The sequence below is a fragment of the Ctenopharyngodon idella genome, chromosome 16 (assembly GCF_019924925.1).
Source record: "Ctenopharyngodon idella isolate HZGC_01 chromosome 16, HZGC01, whole genome shotgun sequence".
Taxonomy (NCBI): Eukaryota; Metazoa; Chordata; class Actinopteri; order Cypriniformes; family Xenocyprididae; genus Ctenopharyngodon; species Ctenopharyngodon idella.
This window is the reverse complement of record NC_067235.1, coordinates 21,681,528-21,701,443: the sequence shown is the minus strand read 5'-3', so window position 1 is coordinate 21,701,443 and position 19,916 is coordinate 21,681,528. Positions and strand designations below refer to the sequence as shown.

The following is a 19,916-nucleotide window of genomic DNA, read 5'->3' as shown; positions in this document are numbered from 1 at the left end:
AAACTGTTTTATAAAATCAACAACACATTTGCAATTGTGCTGATATTCAGGAAAAACAGGCTTGTGTGATATTGCTCAACTAAGTTTTAACTCATACTGGGGCATTTTTTTTGCACCCATATCTTAAATTTTGCCAGCATTTTGCACCAAATGACCTTTAATTTCTGATCAGCACCCTAACCAAAGCACTGTATTACTAAGGCAGATGTCAGAACACAAACACAAGGGTATTCAAACAAAGTTTATTCACAATATCCACACATGAATCCACTATCGAGTCCACATCATGTACAACGTTTACATCAGAGGATTGAGAGTTGATGCATGCACTGAAGTCAGTCTTCCTCTAAACTAATCATCTCAGCCTGCCCTCCGTCTCCAAGCAGGGCCAACAACCTCCTATAGCCATTCCTAAAACAGTAGAAGAGATTTTTAAGTTGAAAAAATGGATAGCACTGGTTTTAGCGTTAGGTTTCTTCTCTGTTCTCAGCTGACATGTAGGTTGCTTTTTCTGTACCTGAGTGATGTATTCTTTCCCAGACCTCTCTTGCACTCTGTCTTTCTAAGGCTCAGGGACAGAAAGGGAATAAGAGCCGTCACTGTGGAGGGGTGAAGGACGGCTACAACTTCTAGAACATTATACACTTGCTGGTCATATACGCCTTCATTCTCTTCCACGAAGGCCCTGGGAAAGAAAAAAAGAGAAGAAAAGGTAACTCAGAGTGAGAGTACAGTCTCTAAAACAGCACAGAGTACTGTGGCTACCTTACCGTAGAATAGCAGTGGTGTGTTCACATGGCTGCTCTCCTACTGCAGCGGTGCACCTCTCAACAATAAGCTGCGTGACCTCTGTGCTCAGCCTCTTTACTGAGGTAAAAACAACAGGGAACTGATTAAATAACAATGAAATATATTCCATTTTAATTTTTAGCAGCAGTTAGGGGGTCTTTTTTAAAGATGATCTCTCTAATTGTTGGGTTACAATGTTTTAGCAATGTCTCACTGCTTGTTTTATTAATGTTTTGGTAAAATAAGTTTCAGGACTTCATATTATTACTGTTCATATTAGGCCTGGTGGGTAACCATATAAAAGGGGGAAAAAAAAGATTTTGGGGTTTGGGTTTCTTTCAAAAACACATACATATACATACATATATATATATATATATATATATGCAGTTATGTTGACAGAACAGGACTTCAGCGCAAGTTAATAATCTATCGTTTTTGGTGTGAACGGGCCTTTATATGGTTTGGCCTTGCCTACCTTGTGGCTCGTTGACCAGCATCAGTGAGCGTAGCACCAAAGGAAGGGGTATCGTGAGTAAGGAAGGATCTCGGTCGCTGTTCCTTTTCAGCAGCTCCAACAGGAAAGAGAGAACGACAGCGAGTCGAGGGGGAGGAGCAACACCTTTAAACTGGAGGAAGTTATCTCTGCAGAGACAGAAAATTGTATTCATTGTAACACTAGTGTGAAGTTATTTCTGAAAGGTTGGACATCTTCCATAAGACTATATAAGAAGCTACATAGGATTTATTTATTGTTAATTATTTAGGTATAAATATGAAATCATGTAAACAGAGAGAAAAGACTCATACCTCAGCACGTGCAGAATGCTCCTTCTGAGTCTTTCCCCCTGCTGGGTGGCTGTTGATTCGCAGGCTGCCAGCAGGACAGGATGATTGACCACCGCTCCAGTAGAGGGCGAGGCTGGGAGGAAGCGGCTCAGGTACTGGGAAATGACTCTGTGCAGCTGCTGCTTCAGGTACGCCCCCTGAGAATGGGACACACTCACCGCCATGGACAAACCCTGAAGATGGCAATAAAATATTAGTTCTATCATGATGATAACTCTCAGAAGATTGTCAGCATGGTAATGGATATGACAATGTTAATGTATTTGGTCTTCGTGGAATAGATTTGCTACACTGCTTCTGTAGATTATTGCTGCTGCTGCAGAGCAAGTACAGGAACTTGCTACTGCCAATACATACGCCGATACGCTGCTGCGAGTAAGACATAGTGCTGCTGCACAAATAGCATATATCAATAACCCATAGCAGATCTATACAGGTGGAGCTGGGGAAGGTGGAGGGTTTTAGAGGAACTCTGAAGCATGCTGCAAACTGCTATAGTGAATGTAACCAGCCATTTAAATGTGTGAGCAACAAGCTCATTGGCTGCAGATGTGACATGGACCAATCAGCTTGTGCCAAGTATTTAATGCTGTAATTATCTTCAGCTTGTGTTAAGCCTGCACCATCTAGAGTTTGATGATAGAACTATGTACTTATGAAAGTCAGGGAATTGACACTTATCCCCCATTTTCTACAATCCTGAAATGACCTTTGGATATACTTTCAGCAGTCTAAACACAGATTTGCACAGTATGTGAAGGAGGTGGGCTAACCTGCAGGAACAGAGGCAGACTGTCTTTGAGGGCCGACAGCATTTGAGTGTGTGTACCACTGTCCTGCTGGATTAGAGCGTGGGGCAGTAAGAGCACATCTACAATGCGGAAGAGCAATTGCTGGGCTCTTGAGGTTACCAACAGGTGACTCCAGTGCTTAACCAAGCTGCCTGAAAAATGCACAAAAACACCATAAACTTAGAGTAAACATGAAGTGCTGTTTGCAACCCATTTTACTTCAGTCATAAGACGCATTTCACAAGAAGAGACAGAGTACATTGTGTCAAAGAGCACAGACCTATGGTCCAGTATGCCAGCTGTAGACCCTCCCGGCTCTTGTTCAGAAGGTAAGGCTTGATGTATTTGAGGATGTCTCCAACATACTCCAGTGCTCGAGACACCATTGAAGAACGCTCAGAGAGGATCTGGAGCTCACAGTATGATCGACCCACAGCCTAGTAAAGCACAAATACACAGTGTTGGCAATGCAGCATGGCTTATATATTAAAGCTTCTGGTTTGAGTGTGTGTACCTTGATGAACACAGCCATTGCAGGTTTGGGATCTTTGACAGCAGCAGGATGTAGGCCTGCTCTCTGCAGCACAGACTCCACTTCTGGAAGCCGTAGGACCTGTCTGGTTAACTCGGCCAGCTGTTCATCCAGACTTCTGCCTGTACACACGATACCACAGCTGCTCACTCTGACACACCCAAATCATATTAAAAATACCGATTCGCTACAATTTGTGAGCAACTTGGGGTTGAAGGGATAATTTGCTCAAAAATGAAAAATTAATCAGAATTTATTACGCACGTTGTTCCAAACCTATATGGCTTTCCTTTTTTTCCTGTGGATTTTTTTTCTTCTGAGATAATTTAATGAATATCTGGTTGGGTGAATTTGATTGCAGTATATTAATAAAGGCCTAATAGTGTCAACAAAAAGTATCTGAGACTCGCTCCAGTCGGTTTTGGTGCAAAACATGATATTTAAGCAATTTTAACAGTAAAATTGTGCCGGCTGCCATTGCTCTTGTGTTCCATACAGTCCAGTAGGAAATTCATCTTTTACATTGGTTTGCCAACAGTCATAAAACATCAGGAAAACCACTACCGGACTGCAAGATGGTTCACTCTTATTACTATGAATGGGGAAAATTGGTTATCGCCAATTGTCAAAGTCATCGCATCACTGCAGCTGCTGTTAGATGCTCTGGTTTCCATAGAAACAGTGTCCTGAGACGCTCAGGACTGCATATGCGCATTGGCTGGATCTGAAATATATTCTGTTTATCCACTATTTGGGTGTAAAAAACAACAATTCATGTCAGGTTTTGTTGCTGATTTAAAATGTTATTTAAATGTGAGTTTATGAGATTTCAGTATTTTCCCATTTAAGTGGATACGAGTTGGTCTTGCATGCCTAAAATAGCTGCCTCTGAGAGTTACAAATATGTCTGCTGACTTTCCTTGAAAGGGACTTTGAAATGTTAAGTGCAGGATAGCCACAATTTCATTGTTAATTTATTATACATCAGGTTGTTTTTACCAAAACCAAAACCAGAAAGTCATACAGGTTTAGAATGACATGACGTTGAGTAAATAACAGAATTTTTTATTTTTACGTGATTTATCTCTTTAACTACATGTGATACCATGCCCGGTATGACTTGATGAGATCTTTGTACCTGCTCTTGTATCTGGGGCATCTTGGCTTTTATGGAGGTACTGTTGTAGAACACAGCGGATCCAGGCACGCACACACAAAGCCTGGGCCGAACCTGAGCCTGGCCCACAGCTGACCCAACTGACAAGCTCTCTGTGAGAGAGAAGAAAATTGAACTCACACTCACAGTAGAACCAGTTTAACTACACACAGGAAGAAAGAGTAAATGGAGAAAAGACACTCACCCATTTTGCAGCAGATGATTTAGATAGTGGGTTACCAGCAGGGGGTGGAGCATCTCATCCCAGCCGAAGCTCTGCATAATGGACTGGATGGGGTGGGGTTGTAGGTTTTGAGGGGCAGAGCCAGGCATGTCTAATGCCAAAAGTGTGAAGCCTAATAACAAAATACTATTAGATTTTACACATTCATTCCCACATTTCTAAGTCTCGAACAAGAAAGACCCGCCCCACCAAAAAAAAAAAAAAAAAAAAAAAAACACACTGATGAGTTGTCGTGGATGTGTGCATCAGAACGGCTGCACATGCACAAAATTCCCTTCTATTCAGCTCTTTTAAAGCATAGCCCACAGAGAAAAGGCAGCCATGCAAAGAGAGTCCCTGAGAGAACAAGAGTTCATTTTCTCTGTTTCCCTGACCTGCTGCGGCGTCTGCGAGCTGTGGCGGGGGGGTCTGGGAAAGCCTCATGCTGCACAGGAAGGGGAAGAAGTGGGACCAGAGCGCTGCTGCCACCGCTTGGTGGCGCTCTTTAGCCACGCTGGGGAGAGGAACCCAACCAGGAGAGTCTACAGAGTGAGACGGCTGACCACAGCGCTGGTGAACTCTCCTAAAAAGAGAAACAGAGAGACAGATTAATGCTAAGTGCACACTTCAAGACTTGCAGTTTCTTGGCTGCAGTGTTGGTGAGCACTTCACACAACTAATTCCTCCAGAAACAACAAAATGGGGAAGAAAAAAAATAAAAATGTACTGAAAACCTTAAAAATAATAATTTATAATGAACTGATAGCTGATATAACATTCTAAATAAACTACCATTCAAAAGTTTGTGGTCAGTAGGATTATTTTAATGTGTCTGAAAGAAGGTTCTTATGCTCACCGAGGCTGCATTTATTTGATAAAAATATATTGTAAAATGAAATTTAATTAGCGGTTTGTAATTTATTCCTATGGAAAAGCAGAATTTTCAGGCCTCAGTGTCATATGATCATTCAGAAATCATTAAAATGTGCTGATTTGACGATAACGAAACATTTCTTATTATCATCATCAATGTTGAAAACAGTTGTACTGCTTAATACTTTAGTTGAAACCGTGATACATTATTTTCCAGGATCCTTTGATAAATAGAAAGTTCAAAACAACAGCATTTATTTGAAATAGAAATCTTTTGTAATATTATAAATGTGTTACTTTTGATCAATTTAATGTCCTTCCTGACCTGAAAAAAATATTTTTGAAAGTATTTCTAACTTCTGTACTACACGTGTATTATATAAGAATCATAAATATAACTATATTTATTATATAAATTATTTAAATAACATTTATATGTAATAATATATATAAATATTTTATGTAAAAATATATATTTTTGAAATATGCCTTCCAAAACAGCAAATCTGGACACCGCACTGTTCTCGACCTCCTTGGTTCCAAACACCAAATTTGTTCTTACAAAAATTTGCTCAATAGCAGCATGAGAAACAATTCTTGATGACATGTCAACAAACATTGAAGAAGGGTTTCCAACTGCTTTTATGTTACAAAGAAAAAGAGGAGCTTAAAAATAAAAATAAATATAAAAAAAAGATATATGAGATAATGATTGGGCAGATGTGGGGAGCAGTTTGATGTTTGTCCCACTGCCATTCCCATTTTTTCCCCATAATCAGGGCAGAACACACACCTGACGGCTGTTGGGCCAGATTTGAAACAAGTTTGAAATTTATCGTAGTGGCATTAACTTTTTTTTTTTTCTTGCAGACTAAAAACAAGCATGAAGAGCTTGAAAATAATTGTCCCTCTCTTCTTAAATTCAGTGAATCTCACAAAAGTTCTTATGTTTAATTCCCCCATCTCATCTTTCCAGATTCATCCTTATTACAGCCTTCTTAAATTTGACTGCTGGCTTTCTCACTTTCTGTATTATCTCCGTCCCCCTCTGCCCTCTCTTTCTCTGTGAATTCTCCTCATCTCTCTGGACAGAGGGATTAGACGGTGTGCGCTGGTGTGGGGCAAGCGGTTCCTCCATGGCCTGGCAGTAGCTGTGAGGCTGGGTCTGAATGGGAGGCTGAGAGCACGAGTCTGGCTCTGCAGCGGCTGGCATTAGCTCAGATAAGCAGCTGAAGGGGCTGTAATCTCATTTAGACTGGAGATGATCCTCCTGTCCTGTCATTCTCAGCGATGAAAGCGAGAGCGCCAGAAAAGGGCCGGGGTGAGCGTCACGTGTGCGCGCACATGCACACACCTTTGCGCCTTCCAGCAAGGTTGCATCTAATCCACGGAGAGCTGAGACAATCGATTAGAGAGTGAATTCATTAGCTTCGTTACCGCGGCGGAATGGGCCTTTCACACCCATCAACCCTCATTGTACAAGACATCGTCAGAGACCCCACTTAATCCCCTCACTGCGGCGTCTTACACGCACACACCCCATACCATCTGAACACTCGTTTAATCTCTCCCCGGACTGCAGCACCGATTTTGAACACACACCTCTACAACGTACACACAGACTTACACGATCATGCCGGGCGCCCTCGTGTAAACTGACACACGAAATCACACACTCAGATAAGCATCGTGAGCACGCCATCTGACACAGCGCGAAAGCTCTGATATCTCGGTATCGCTCAACACACACCCCGCGTTGATGGAGGACCACGTCCTTCACTGTGACATTAAGCAATAGTACTTATTTCTGACCATGCATATGTTATAGTATCGGCTAATATGCCTTTCAAAATAGTAAGTAGGTATACTAGAGTGGGGTAAGGATCACAGAATCAAAGTTTTGTGGCTTTTAATCTATGTCTATAAGCTTTAAGGCTAATCTATATGCTAGTGTGCTCCTTAAAGCAGATGAAAACATTTTGCTTTCCATTTCAATAGTAAATACGTCAACACAAGCATCCGTCAAACCATTTAATTGAGTCTTGAAAGTTTTAGTCTTTCAACTTCAACATTTCAACAATGGTAAACTGAATACTGAAGAGTTATTGAATGAAATTCCCATCAGTAGGGCTCTAGGTTCCATTTGCTCTAGGGAACATTTCTATACAATTAATGTAATTCAGGCATGCTGAATATTAATTAACAGCTAAATGCATCCTAGCTAAGTTTTTAATGCAGAATTCAAAGATCTCTTGAAATCAAAATTCAGGTTGTGTTAGTTTTGAGGCCATCTATATCCTAGATCATTGGTTTCAAATCATTCTAATGTGCTGATTTGATGCTCAAGAAACATTTCTTATTATTATCAGTTGAAAAAGTTGAGCTGCTTAATATTTTTATGTAGACTGTGATACATTTTTTCAGGATTCTTTGATAAATAGAAAGTTCAACAGCACATTTATTTGAAACAGAAATCTTTTGTAACATTACAAATGTCTTTATTGTCATTTTTAATTAATTTTAATTGCATTCTTGCTCAATAAAACTACTAATTTCTTTCTTTTGAATGGTAGTGTATTTTGTATGAAAAAATAGTAAGTGTGATATTACAACATATTGTTTAAATTAAGTAATAAGTATTTATGTTATCATTGTACAAAAACCAGAAGAAATTTAAATATTAACTTGAAAATAATGTTAATTTAAAATGATTAACACTTCAGATGTATTTTCAATTTTTCTTAATTATTTACAATCTCTGAAAACCCTTATGCAAATGTACTCCTAAACATTGGCAAAAATCATTTAAAATGTCATTCTCTTCCTCATGTTGCACTACGCAAATTTTTATCCAAACAAATGTCTGGCCCACTAATACCACCTGCAAGTGGCTAGCAAGTAGCAAATAATAGTTCATGGCTGTGATGTAACTTAACTCTATTTTAAGGCAAGTAAAAACTGGTTTGTGTTCTTAAATGAGTCTGACAAACAGCCCCTGCTGTGTTGAACAGAAACAGAGAAACACAGAGATAATGCTCACCACCTCCCTTCTTGGCCTCAGTGTCACCAGGCTCTCCGTTTTCCTGAGGGGAGATGGGGCGCACGGTTGAAAGCGCAGTGGGAAGGAACCAGATTAATCGATTGGCGAGAACTCGATTAGTCACTTGGCAAAGGCGCCACCGTGCTGCAGGGGTCACCATTGCGATCTCACTGCCCACACACATAGAGGATCGTGGCAGGGAATGCGATGAGGAGAATTAGAGCGTGACTAGAGCCTGGCCTGTGTTATCTGCGTGAATCATCCGTCAGTTACAGTCTGCCTTACATCGCCCTGTAGCCGCGTGCTTGCTAATTCACGTAAGGCTTGCACATGCCGCCTCCAACCTAACAGCCGTAATGAAGCCAAGGTTCAATTTACCAGTCCACATAATAACGCATTAATTGTGTCAGTGAAAACGCATTAATAAAAGCGATACAACAGAAACACGGTGAAATTAAGAGTAATTTGTAAGGACACGTTGAAGTGCGCCCTGTCCCTTTAAACTGGGTCAGCGGGATCTTCATGCCAACGTGAGCCCGTTCGGGAAAAACTTGCTCTCCTGAGTTTTATCGCCATTAATGTGCAAATGAGTGGCCCCCCCACCTTGAGACCCTGCCTGGAAATTGTGGGAATTAGTAGCGTTAAAGTAATTCAGAGTTAGATAGGTAAAATGAGAATAGTGGACACTTAAGCAGTGGATTCTTTACCTTGGAGGACTGTGTGTGTGTGCGTGCGCTCTCAAACTCGGACACCTTACTTGATCGCACCCTAGCCACCTCTGACACTGTTAGCCGTGTAAGGCACACCGATGTCCCTGCCATGAACTCGTCCCTCCCTTCAGCTCAGTCCACACTCAGCCGTCTCCATCCAGGACCGGACCCATGGGCTGAAACTCAACACAGCTCTCTTCCAGCACCTGTACGGGCTGACCCGGGTGCCGCAGGCCCCTAGAGATGCACAGGGGACCTTACAGGGGCTCTGTGCACAATGGATAAGCTTATCTCCACACTGCGTTGTAACTACGGCACAATCAAGCCATTGTCAACATACAAGTGATGCAGGGGAGAGATTTGAGCTGCGTGGGGGCCAGGGTGCCATATGTATAAGCTTCTAGGATCACTGTGTGTTTGTGTGTTCGAGGAAATGCCACATCTTAACGTGTGTGTACTCTCACCGTAATTGCGCCAGCACCGTCTGCAGGAAGCCCAAAGCTGAGCTGAGCTCTGACTGGCGGCAGGCAGGCAGCAGCAGTCCAAAGCCCTCGTTCAGAAGCCTCTCCTCTGACAGCGTAAGATTAGGACTCGTCTCGAACACCTCGCTCACCCCCTCTAGGTACGAGCTAAGTGGCGTCCAGAGAGCTAGCTTGCGCAAAGGCTCGGTGGTCTTCAGGTAGAACTCGCGGGCCGCTTGGCTGAAGTAGGCAGCCAACTGCTCCGCCAACGCGCCAGCATCCAGTCCCTTCTCCAAATACAGCAGCACGAGAGCCAGCTGGCCTCTCCACTGCAGCGCACGCAGGGCTGGGGGCGTAGAGTCGGCGGGCAGCATGGCGAGTAAGTCGCACGCTCGGCTGGCCACGTCCTCCAACTCTGCACACTGCGCCAAGACCAGGAAGAGCAGCAGGAAGTGCAGCAGGCCAGTGTCAGAGAGCTCCATCATCCGCCTCTGGTGGAACTTTGAGTAGAGTCTGTGGACACGTGAAACAGTCATGGTCATGATGTGGAATAAACACTGCTAATATGATATTTATAATTATCTTAAAGGATTAGTTTACTTTTTCAAATGAAAATTAGCCCAAGCTTTACTCACCCTCAAGCCATCCTAGGTGTATATAACTTTCTTCTTTCTGATGAACACAATCAGAGATATATTCATAATTACCCTGATGCATCCAAGCTTTATAATGGCAGTGAGAGGATCGACGAGTATGAGCTGAAGAAAGTGCTTCCATCCACATCCATCCATCATAAACATACTCCACACGGCTCCGGGGGGTTAATAAAGGCCTTCTGAAGCGAAGCGATGCGTTTGTGTAAAAAAATAAATAAATAAAATAAAAATCTATATTTAACAAGTTAAGAACTAAAATATCTACTAGTTATGAAGTAAAACATCTAGCTTCTGCCAGACCTCCTTCCGTATTCAAATTACGAAAAAAAAATGGAACTGGAGTCAGTTAAGCTTTTTCCGTAAGTTGAAAAGGGAAGGCGTAGGACGTAGCGTAAGCTTTTTGAACTGCGAGAGTTTTACACTTTCTTCGTAAGTAGAATCCGGAAGGTGGTGGTGGAAGCTAGATATTTTAGTTCTTAACTTGTTAAAAATGGAGTTTTTTTTTTAACACAAACGCATCGCTTCGCTTCAGAAGGCCTTTATTAACCCCTGGAGCCGTGTGGAGTATGTTTATGATGGATGGTTGTGGATGGAGGCACTTTCTTCTGCTTATACTCATTGATCCCGCTCACTGCCATTATAAAGAAGAAAGTCATATACACCTAGGATGGCTTGAAGGTGAGTAAAGCTTGGGGTAATTTTCATTTGAAAGTGAACTAATCCTTTAACAAATCAATATTATATCTATGCATTTTATGTTCATATCATTTGCTACAGTTCAATTACTGAACAAACAGATCATCTAAAGTGCAAAACAGTTGAAATTTTGATCTTAATGTACAGAGTCTAAAATTCTGAGGCTGCTAGTAAAAATGAAGCTATCGAAATATAAATATTTATGTTAGCTGAATGTGAGCTTGCAGTTGATTGTAAGACAGAGGTGGGGTTTAAGCGGACTAAATGATTGGAGAAGTCTGGCATACGTCACCATAGAAGTCTGTTGTTTCACTAGAATATTAGAGTTATGACATTATGATCAAGCATTACAAGGTAAAAAACAAAACAAAAAGAACATGCATGAATGTTCACAATAAGACATTCATAAAATGACAGGGGGAATTTTCATTTCATGCCAACTTGCAATGCATAAAAATGGGTGTAAAATATCAATAAATGTAAATTAAAAAAGAAAATCCTAAAAGTTTATTTCCAGAATTTGAATACCAGATTTTCAGACTTGCCCCAGACTTTCAGGTTGTAAAATATGTATTGTGATATGCAGTTGGCTATACTCTGCTCTAATGTACAATCAATGTCTACAATACACCAAAGTGTCCTTATGGACTCAAAACTGATCAATATTTAATCCATTCCAATAATATTTCCACTACACAAATGCTGCCATACATTTAAAAAGCTGTGTAACAGGTGTTGGGGTCTATCAGGATCAAACATTTCAACAACACTTTCACCCTAACCTAAGCACTCAACTCATTGCTAACCTCCTCCAAACGTTCAGTCTTCCTGGAGAGCTGTGTGCCTGTGAGCAACGTGTGCAAGTTTGCTTCTTTGTGTGTGTGTGTACGTGTTTGTGTGTGAGAGTGTTGTTTGATCCTCCGGGCACCACGGTGAAATGCCTTTAAAAGACCATGTTAAATGTCAGAAACACTCAGGCACACAGTGGTAGCTGCACTGTCGTGTGTGGCTCAATTTGCTGCAGCACAGGAGGAGAAATCAATATTGAACCCCTCCACTCCCCCCCCCTTCTTTCTACTGTTGACTGTTTGGCCCAAACAGAACCCTGCAGGTTCCATAACAAACACACTGCACTACAAGCAGGCCTTTGAGCATCCGTTTAATGTTTGGACAAAAACACATCACGCAAGGCTGCGGGGAGTCGGGCCACATCATGGCTACAGATAGACGCAGAGCAAGAAAGTGTGGCGCAAGCTTTTAGAGACTGACCCAAGACAGAGAATGAGCCAAAGAGAAACGAAAGGCTGTCGAGATATTGTTTGCGTTTTTCGCCTGTCTGTCTGGTTGTTTGTTTGTTTATCATGGACAGCTTTTTTTCTGTGCCTGCCACGAGCAGATGCTGCTCATTCCCAGAGTACGAGCTTGAACGCACTCCCTGCCGATCTCATTAATGCGCCGTGCGCCGTGCCTCCCACCGAGCGCGCTCCAAGCCCGAGTGCCATCAGCACACAGCCCACACCTCCCCGTGTGGCACGTGTGTTTATGTGTGTGTGGGGAGGAGGAGATGGTCCTGAAGCCAGCCAAGTCAGCCCCTGCCACGCCATTGCTGGAAGCCGAACGCCTGCGTTAAGGTGAATTAACTGCTATGCTCGTTAGCTAATTAGTCTTTGCGGTTACAGCACGGCTGAGCACGGTCCAGACAGAAAAATTCATTATCCAAATTTTGTTCGTTTCAGCCTCTCACCAGAGCCCTACCAGGCAAAATGGATTGACGACAGATCTGAGATCAGCACGCAGAGGTGACAAAATCTTAACTTTGAAAATAGTCCCAAGGGACATTCTCACCTGCCCTTGATCTGTCTCCAGGGAGCACCGCCAGCATGTTCTTGGCTCAGGTGAAGGGCCAGAATACGCAGAAAGATATGGAAGGAGTTGGTTGAGCGGTAGAGCTGTGTGTGAGAGCTGGAGCCGACAGAAGCAGGGCTACAGCAGCTTTTAGCCTGCTGCAACAGACAGAGAGGAGTCCTGCTGATACTGCCCAGCCCCGACACTCCTAACCATGGCACAGTGAAAGAGCCGTTCTGCGTGCACATGAAAAGAGAAGAGAGTACAGAATTAAGACCCCAATATACTCACAGTGAAGTTCTTCACTCAGGGATAAAAAGAAGTTTGAAATACGTGCCCAGCGATATACTATTAGCGAACATCCCAATGCCGCCCACACTGCTGAGAGCGGCATTTAGATGAATATGTAAATACGTGTTGCATGTTTTCCTCTCAATAACAAAATAAACACAACAAAAATGACAGTGGTGAGAAAACAGCAGTTAAGAAAGCATCTGATCATAGTGATGTGGACATGTTCGCACATGCTCTCCAGTCCAGTCAAGTCATGTTCATTCATATAACACTTTATACAATAGATTGCTTAAAATCAAGCAGCTTTACAGTATTAAACATAAAAACGCAGTGTCAGTGTCTCTTTCAGTTAGAATTACAAATTCAATTTCTACTATAAAGCAGCTCTCAAGTGTATTTATGTTTTTTTTTTTTTTTTTTTTACCAGCGGACATCTTACCTCTACGGACTGAACAGAAGAAATGAACTGGAGAAGATTTCCATGTCAAAGGCGGCGGGGCCACAGAGCCACATCTACCTATAATGTCATTGCCATAGCCGGAGCAAAATTTTCTGGAAAGTTTTGAACTCCCGAAACAAACTCCAAACAAAATTCATTTTGGCCTGATTTTGTTTGAAATGACATCACACCAGTTTGTTCTTCAATTTTGCCTGAAGTATATCAGGGCCTTTAGAAGTCATATAGAAGGGTGTCTTATATGCTGATCTAATCAAAGCATTAAAGTCAAGTCTATATCAAATGCTCTTCAATATACTGAATATATTCTTCAAGTTTATTAGAAACTCTGCAAAACAATCTGATTCAGCATGGACATCAAAATCAAAATCATAATATAATATAATATAATATAATATAATATAATATAATATAATATAATATAATAAAACATTATTATTATTGTTATTATTTCCATATTTTAAAAATGGAAAAATATGAACTTAGACTTCTGGATCTCACTGAATGTTATTAAAATAATATTTAGCTGTGAATGTGATCTTGCAGTAATGAGCTGATATGAACAATAAAAATTACAATACAATAATATAATTGTATTTAAATTATTAAAATTTATTATTTCCATTTACATGTAAATCTAAACTTTAACTTTTATTTTCAGATTTAAATAGAGAAAAAAATTGTACTTTGGATGTCACTATACATCATGCTTCCAATAACTGAAATAATACTTAAATGTGATCTCGCCGCAATGACTCACTAGATTTTTGCTGTAATATTCCCAGAGCGTTGTGACAGCACTGACGTTTGGGCCCCACACTAAACTGAGGCTGAGGCAGCAATGGACCACCATTCGTATCTGCTCTTCCTGTGCAGCTTTCTGAAATGTAACCACATTGTCATTTACCTTTCAGAAGACGTGTGCACAATACAAAAAGTATCTGCTGCAATGCAACTCATAAACACCAGACAAGATAAATGAGCATATTAACCAAATAAACACATAATCACAGGAATATGTAACATTACTGTAATCACCTTTGGATCACAGCTAGACTTCAGCAGCCCAATGACAAAACTCCAATTATCCTCAAGTTGTTTCTGAAACAACAAACCTACCATTATAGTTCATCCAAAATTAATAACATCTCATCATGTGATACTACTTAGTTAGTATTGATCTACCTCCTGTTGAACAGTGCCGTTTCGGTTGTGCATCCCAATCTGGGCCAGGTGTGTGAGCAGCCACCAGGCGAAGCCCTCAGGATCTTTACAGTGCATGGGAAGCCCTAGGTCACGGTCTCCTGGAGGCGTCCCCTTCAGAACAGTCTGCAGCAGGGCATTTACATAACTCCAAAAAGACTGGATTGAAAAGTAAAATTAGAATTAAGAATCATACGAAACTACCGTCTATGCAGAATGTGTATGTGCTAACCTGAGTGTGCATGGTTTTGCTCCTGTGCTCCAGTAAATGCATGAGAAGAATCCATAATTCCTTTGTGCAGAGGCAGTGATAGTGATGAGTGTTCAGAGTCTCTGTTGGTCTCACCTAGAGAGAGAGAGAGAGAGAGAGAGAGAGAGAGAGAGAGAGAGAGAGAGAGAGAGAGAGAGAGAGAGAGAGAGAGAGAGAGAGAGAGAGAGAGAATAAAAGATTCTACCTCCTAACCTTTACACCACAATGTTTGTTATGTCTGTTAAAAAAAACAAAACAAACCTTATTATATTTGTTCATGGCCAGACCAATGAGATCACAGAGCAGGTTGTTGACCTGGTCCTCAAACAGACTGACGTTTGTGAGCGTCTCGCCTGTCAAATTCACGAACTGGTGCGCATAAACTACCTGACCTTTCGAAATCATCAAGATCCAAAACTCATTAGTATGACAGTCCCAGATTCAGGGTCACATGTGTGATCTACGATCTCACCCCATTTTCACCTATTGCAACATACCCATTATTCTTTGCTCCAACAGGTGCAGGATCTCCAGAACAGACCAGAGAATGTCCAGGTGCAGATGCAATAATTGCCAAGATGGAGGAAAGAGCTGTAAAGCAAGTGACACTGTTAGTTCTTTTCCCTTATGCCACTTTCTTTCACTACTATGGTGAGTAATATGATCAAATATAATTGTTGCAAATTTAAAATCAACCAACACAGTGTGTATCGTATTCATTTTAAAGCACTTTGTATTTGGCCAGTGACCTTCCAAAAGTCTACCAAAGTAGGCCAAAAGTGTGAATATGAATGTGTTAAGACAGAAATTTCAAAAGTGCTAATAAAGTTCTGGTTAATTTCTGATTAAATTTACATGAAATTCGTTCAAATTGTCTCTTTTAACAAAACAATTGCCATCACATGAATAAATTACAATTTTAAAATATATTAAAATAGAGAAGTTAAATTGTAATAATATTTCACAATATTACTGTTTTATTGTACTTTTAATCAAATAAATGCAGTCTTTGGGAGCATAAGAGACTTCTTTCAAAAACATTAAAAAATTATTACCGACCCCAAACTTTTGAATGGTAGTGTATGAGGTAAATATTGCTGATTATTACAGGTATTATGTAATGTTATATTGTTTCATATAAGCAAAAATGATCAAATGTCACTCTTCCTGTATTGATTTAACATAAATTTATTGACAAACAGGGTTTTGATTATTTTATAATTTTTTAAAAATGCAATTAACGGCATTTTTAATCAACTTGGCAACAATGGCTGTCAGTCAAATGATGATTCCTATGAAAAATACCATCAAAAGGCTGAAAAGTATAATTTTATATTAACTATCTTGCCCAGCTGGACTTGATATCTCATGACACACATGTTCTGCAGTACCTTCCCCTGATGCTGAATCGTAAAAGCACTCTGGACATTGGCTGGCAGATTTTTGATTCGTCCAATAAGCAGCGTGATACCGAAGAGCTCCTCCACCAAGACTGAGGGCAGTTGAGCCTCTGTGTCTTTAAAGGGGTGAACAGGACCTTCATCTAGGGATTGTGAGGGCTCCAAAAACCTGGAGATCAAAACACAATGTGAAACTTATTTCTGATATTATTACGCTTGTGCTACCAAGCCACAACACATGTTGACACTGACAGAGCAAAACCACTGAGCTCTATAAAATGTGTACCTGTAAATGAAGACTTTGATATAGCTGAGGAATAGCACACACTGCTGTCTGAGTTCCTCTGCCTCATAATGAAGACTGCTCGCTTGACCTGAAACCATCAAAATATACTTATTCATATTTCAACGACAAACGTATTGTTGGAATGCAACGAGTTTTTTTAACATGTCTGTCTCCAGATGCTTACCAAAATCATGCGAGCTGGACTGCACCAGCGTCTCCAGTTTTAACACGTTTTGTCTGAAAGGAAAGACAGATTGTCAAATTAGCAGACTTCCTGTTTCAGCAGACAACATGGCAATCCTCCAGAGCCAACACACCTGCACTCCTACCTAAACAAGCCAAACAGAAGTTTGGTAGATTCTACCAGCGCTGTTTCCGTCACCCATGGGAAGTCAAAAATATCAACCGTGTCCCCCTCAAAATCCGCAGGAGCTGGATCGAGCTTTAACAACAACCTAATCATGGAAAAATAGGATATGAGTTTAATATACAGGTTGACACAGATTATATCATCTGGACTAAGTACGTACCTCTTTAGGGCTCCTCTGCTTATGTAGCCACTTGATGACAGTCGTCCTGTCTCTTCTCTTCCTGGTTCATAAGCACAGGTGAAGCAGGGAGGCTGACTGGGAGCAGATTCACCATAATGATCCAGAGCAGACGGGGACACAGGTGGGGTGAGGGACTGCGAGAATTCACCCTCCATGTCAACAGGGTGGAACACTGTTCCCACTGGCTGGGAAGAGTGTTGAATATAGACAATGAAAATAATGCAACTCCATACAACAAAACCACTTTTACCAACAAATTAGACCAAGTAATGTAATCAAACAACCATTTAATAAAAAATTTTAACCAAAAAAGTCAGGCTGTAAGACAACCTTAAACCAGAAAAGACCAGCAAATAGCTGAGGCTGCTTTAAGTTGCTATTTTCAGCAGCGAACACTTCTCTTTCGAGCCGCGAAATTGTCAGCTATCGACCAGGAAATTGTGTCAATAGAAAGAGAAAACTATTTTTCTTAACAGATACAACTATTTCAGTCATTTCAAATGTAAAAACTTCTGTAATAACACTTACTTCAACACTGTTGACAACTACTGCGTCTATGAATGACCTCCTTGCCAGTGTATCAATGCTCTCCCGCGCTACAGTCATACCAACAACTGCGCATGCGCACGGACGTGTCGGTCATCCAAGCCACTCTTTGATTGGTCAGAAGTTCTCGGGGGCGTGGTCAGGAACTGTAATAATATTACTGCATTGGAAACAACGATTGAAAATCTTGAAAAGTTATTGTGCGCGCTCTTGTCATTGTTAGTAATAAAGCGTATTAAAGAACGCGGAACAAATACAACGACAATATATTGACATTACATGCAAGAAATGTGTTATTGCCGTTAAAATCGCTGCTCCACGCTGACAGTAAAGAAATAGGAGAGGCGATGATGCATTAATACGTCTTTTAAATGCCTTGGTCTGTCCCACATTACTCCAGTCTAATTAAAAACCAGTATATCACTGTTAAGTAAAATTGGACCCAGGGTTATCCTGATTTCCATATGCAGATCTATCTCCGCTGGCTGCAGCTTTGGCCAGCACCATGCATACATTTAAAAGCATCTTTCCAGTTCCCGCATCTGAATGCAGATATCTCGATTTGATAATCTTTTACTCGACGCTCAGGTCTTATCGGCTAGATTTACATACGGATGTGTGTACGGTATGTCTGGATGTTTTGGTAAAAGCAACATATGTCGTCCGACTTTCGCTTTTTAGCCATTATACCTACGACAATACGACAAAAAACACACTTTTAAAGGAACTGGTGTAATTTTGCTGCCCCTTCGTATCCAAATTATTGTTGCGTCTTGCAGTAGGCTACGTAAGTGGATTTGTGCAGCTCAGCGCGCGCACGGACAGAAGGTAAGAAAAACAATTAAAGTCATGTTGACTCTAACCATTGTTTTCGCTGACCGAGAGGGAGGAGAGATCTCTCTAAAACGCTGTCCATCCTCTCTGGATGTGATTTTGTCATGTGTCTAAGAACAGGACACTGAAATGGGTGTCATTTGCATTATTTTCATTTTTTAAATACACTTGCATGCATACATAGACAAGAAAAGAAATATAAAGAGAGGATGTGTCTCAAAACCTAGCAAGCCCCCTACTTAGACAGCTTTGAAAATGCTGTCCAGATTGACAGATTTTCAGACACTCAAAATGTTCAAGGTACTTCCATTTTGTAGCAATTTCTTTTAGTAAAGTGATTAGGTTATCCTAGAGACTGCCGCCGTCTGTCTCAATCTATTAGCTCTGAATAATTTACGTCCTTAATTTGTGAATGAAATGATGTTCCTATGTAATCAGAGCACGAAGACGTGTCAGGCAATATGCTGATTAGCGTGCATGAACTGACTGCATTTGTAAAGATGAGATGAGCTAGTCTTTATATGTTGCAACATATAGGGAGACAGATGTATGTTTCTTCTTATTATCAACAGGTACGACCCTTGTGAAAACAAAGAATAGTTTAAGGGCAAATACAAAGTATTAATGCAAATAGGCTAGAAAATCATGCCAGCTTGAAGGGCATCCTATGGCTATTTAAAACAATTAATTTATGTTAAACTACTTATTTAACCTTTTTAATTCAGTTTCATGAAGTGCAAAAAAACTGTTCTTTTTAGTTAACCATTAAAAGGCAAAGGACATAAAAGTACATTAATTTATTGCTATTTTCTAATGTAATAGTACTGAAATAGCACCATATATTTATTTTTTCCTTAAATATTGCTTTTATTTTCAGTTTTACAGTTTTTACCTTTTATTTAAAAAAAAAACATGTAACAGATATCAACATTTACCTCAAGGTCAGCGAAATTCTTGCTATGCTGCCATACTTTTAGATAAATATAGTGAGTTAATGCAAGATTTTCCATACTAAGTCTTGACCTGTGTAGTTACAGGGACCCCCTTTTTTCGTAGAAATTAGACCCATTGCCCCATGTACCCCCAGAATAAGAAAAAGAAACCTTAAAGGTTAAGTATAAAACAAGTACTCAACAAAATAAATCCCTGACTCTAATAGGTCTGCAATAAGCGTACCTTTAAAGTGACATACAGTTAAAGCTCCATAATGAGTAATATTTTACTCCTTATTGGGTTCCATCCAAAAAAAGATTCCACCATTGTACTTCAAAACGTTCCCGTCTCTTTTATCTGAAGGTGCCCCCCATGGCTTCGTCTTGATCAATTAAACTGCTGAAAGGCCCTTTCCCTCAGCCTTTTCAGCACAGCGCTTTAGAGAAATATAAAGTTATCAGTCGTCCTAAGCGATATGAGGGGAAAAAATAAGTAGTTTGTCTATAAAAATGTGGAGGTGCTTTATCAGAGTCCCTGTAGG

General features: G+C 40.6%; 1 protein-coding gene across 1 annotated transcript; it reads right to left on the bottom strand.

Moving 5' to 3' along the window:
• Positions 1-228: 228 nt before the first annotated feature.
• On the bottom strand, positions 229-17,757 carry mms22l (MMS22-like, DNA repair protein). Its single transcript, XM_051865441.1, has 25 exons — positions 17,591-17,757; positions 17,042-17,247; positions 16,841-16,966; positions 16,696-16,748; positions 16,512-16,599; positions 16,217-16,394; positions 15,323-15,416; positions 15,087-15,217; positions 14,808-14,921; positions 14,558-14,734; positions 14,411-14,473; positions 14,133-14,252; positions 12,622-12,857; positions 9,428-9,937; positions 4,736-4,923; positions 4,323-4,473; positions 4,100-4,230; positions 2,944-3,083; positions 2,710-2,866; positions 2,412-2,581; positions 1,600-1,811; positions 1,268-1,434; positions 771-867; positions 518-685; positions 229-411 (listed from the first exon to the last, which is right to left on the bottom strand). The coding sequence occupies exons 1-25, from the start codon at positions 17,666-17,668 to the stop codon at positions 336-338; spliced, it is 3,831 nt and encodes a 1,276-aa protein (XP_051721401.1). The 5' UTR covers positions 17,669-17,757; the 3' UTR covers positions 229-335.
• Between the last annotated feature and the right edge of the window lie 2,159 nt (positions 17,758-19,916).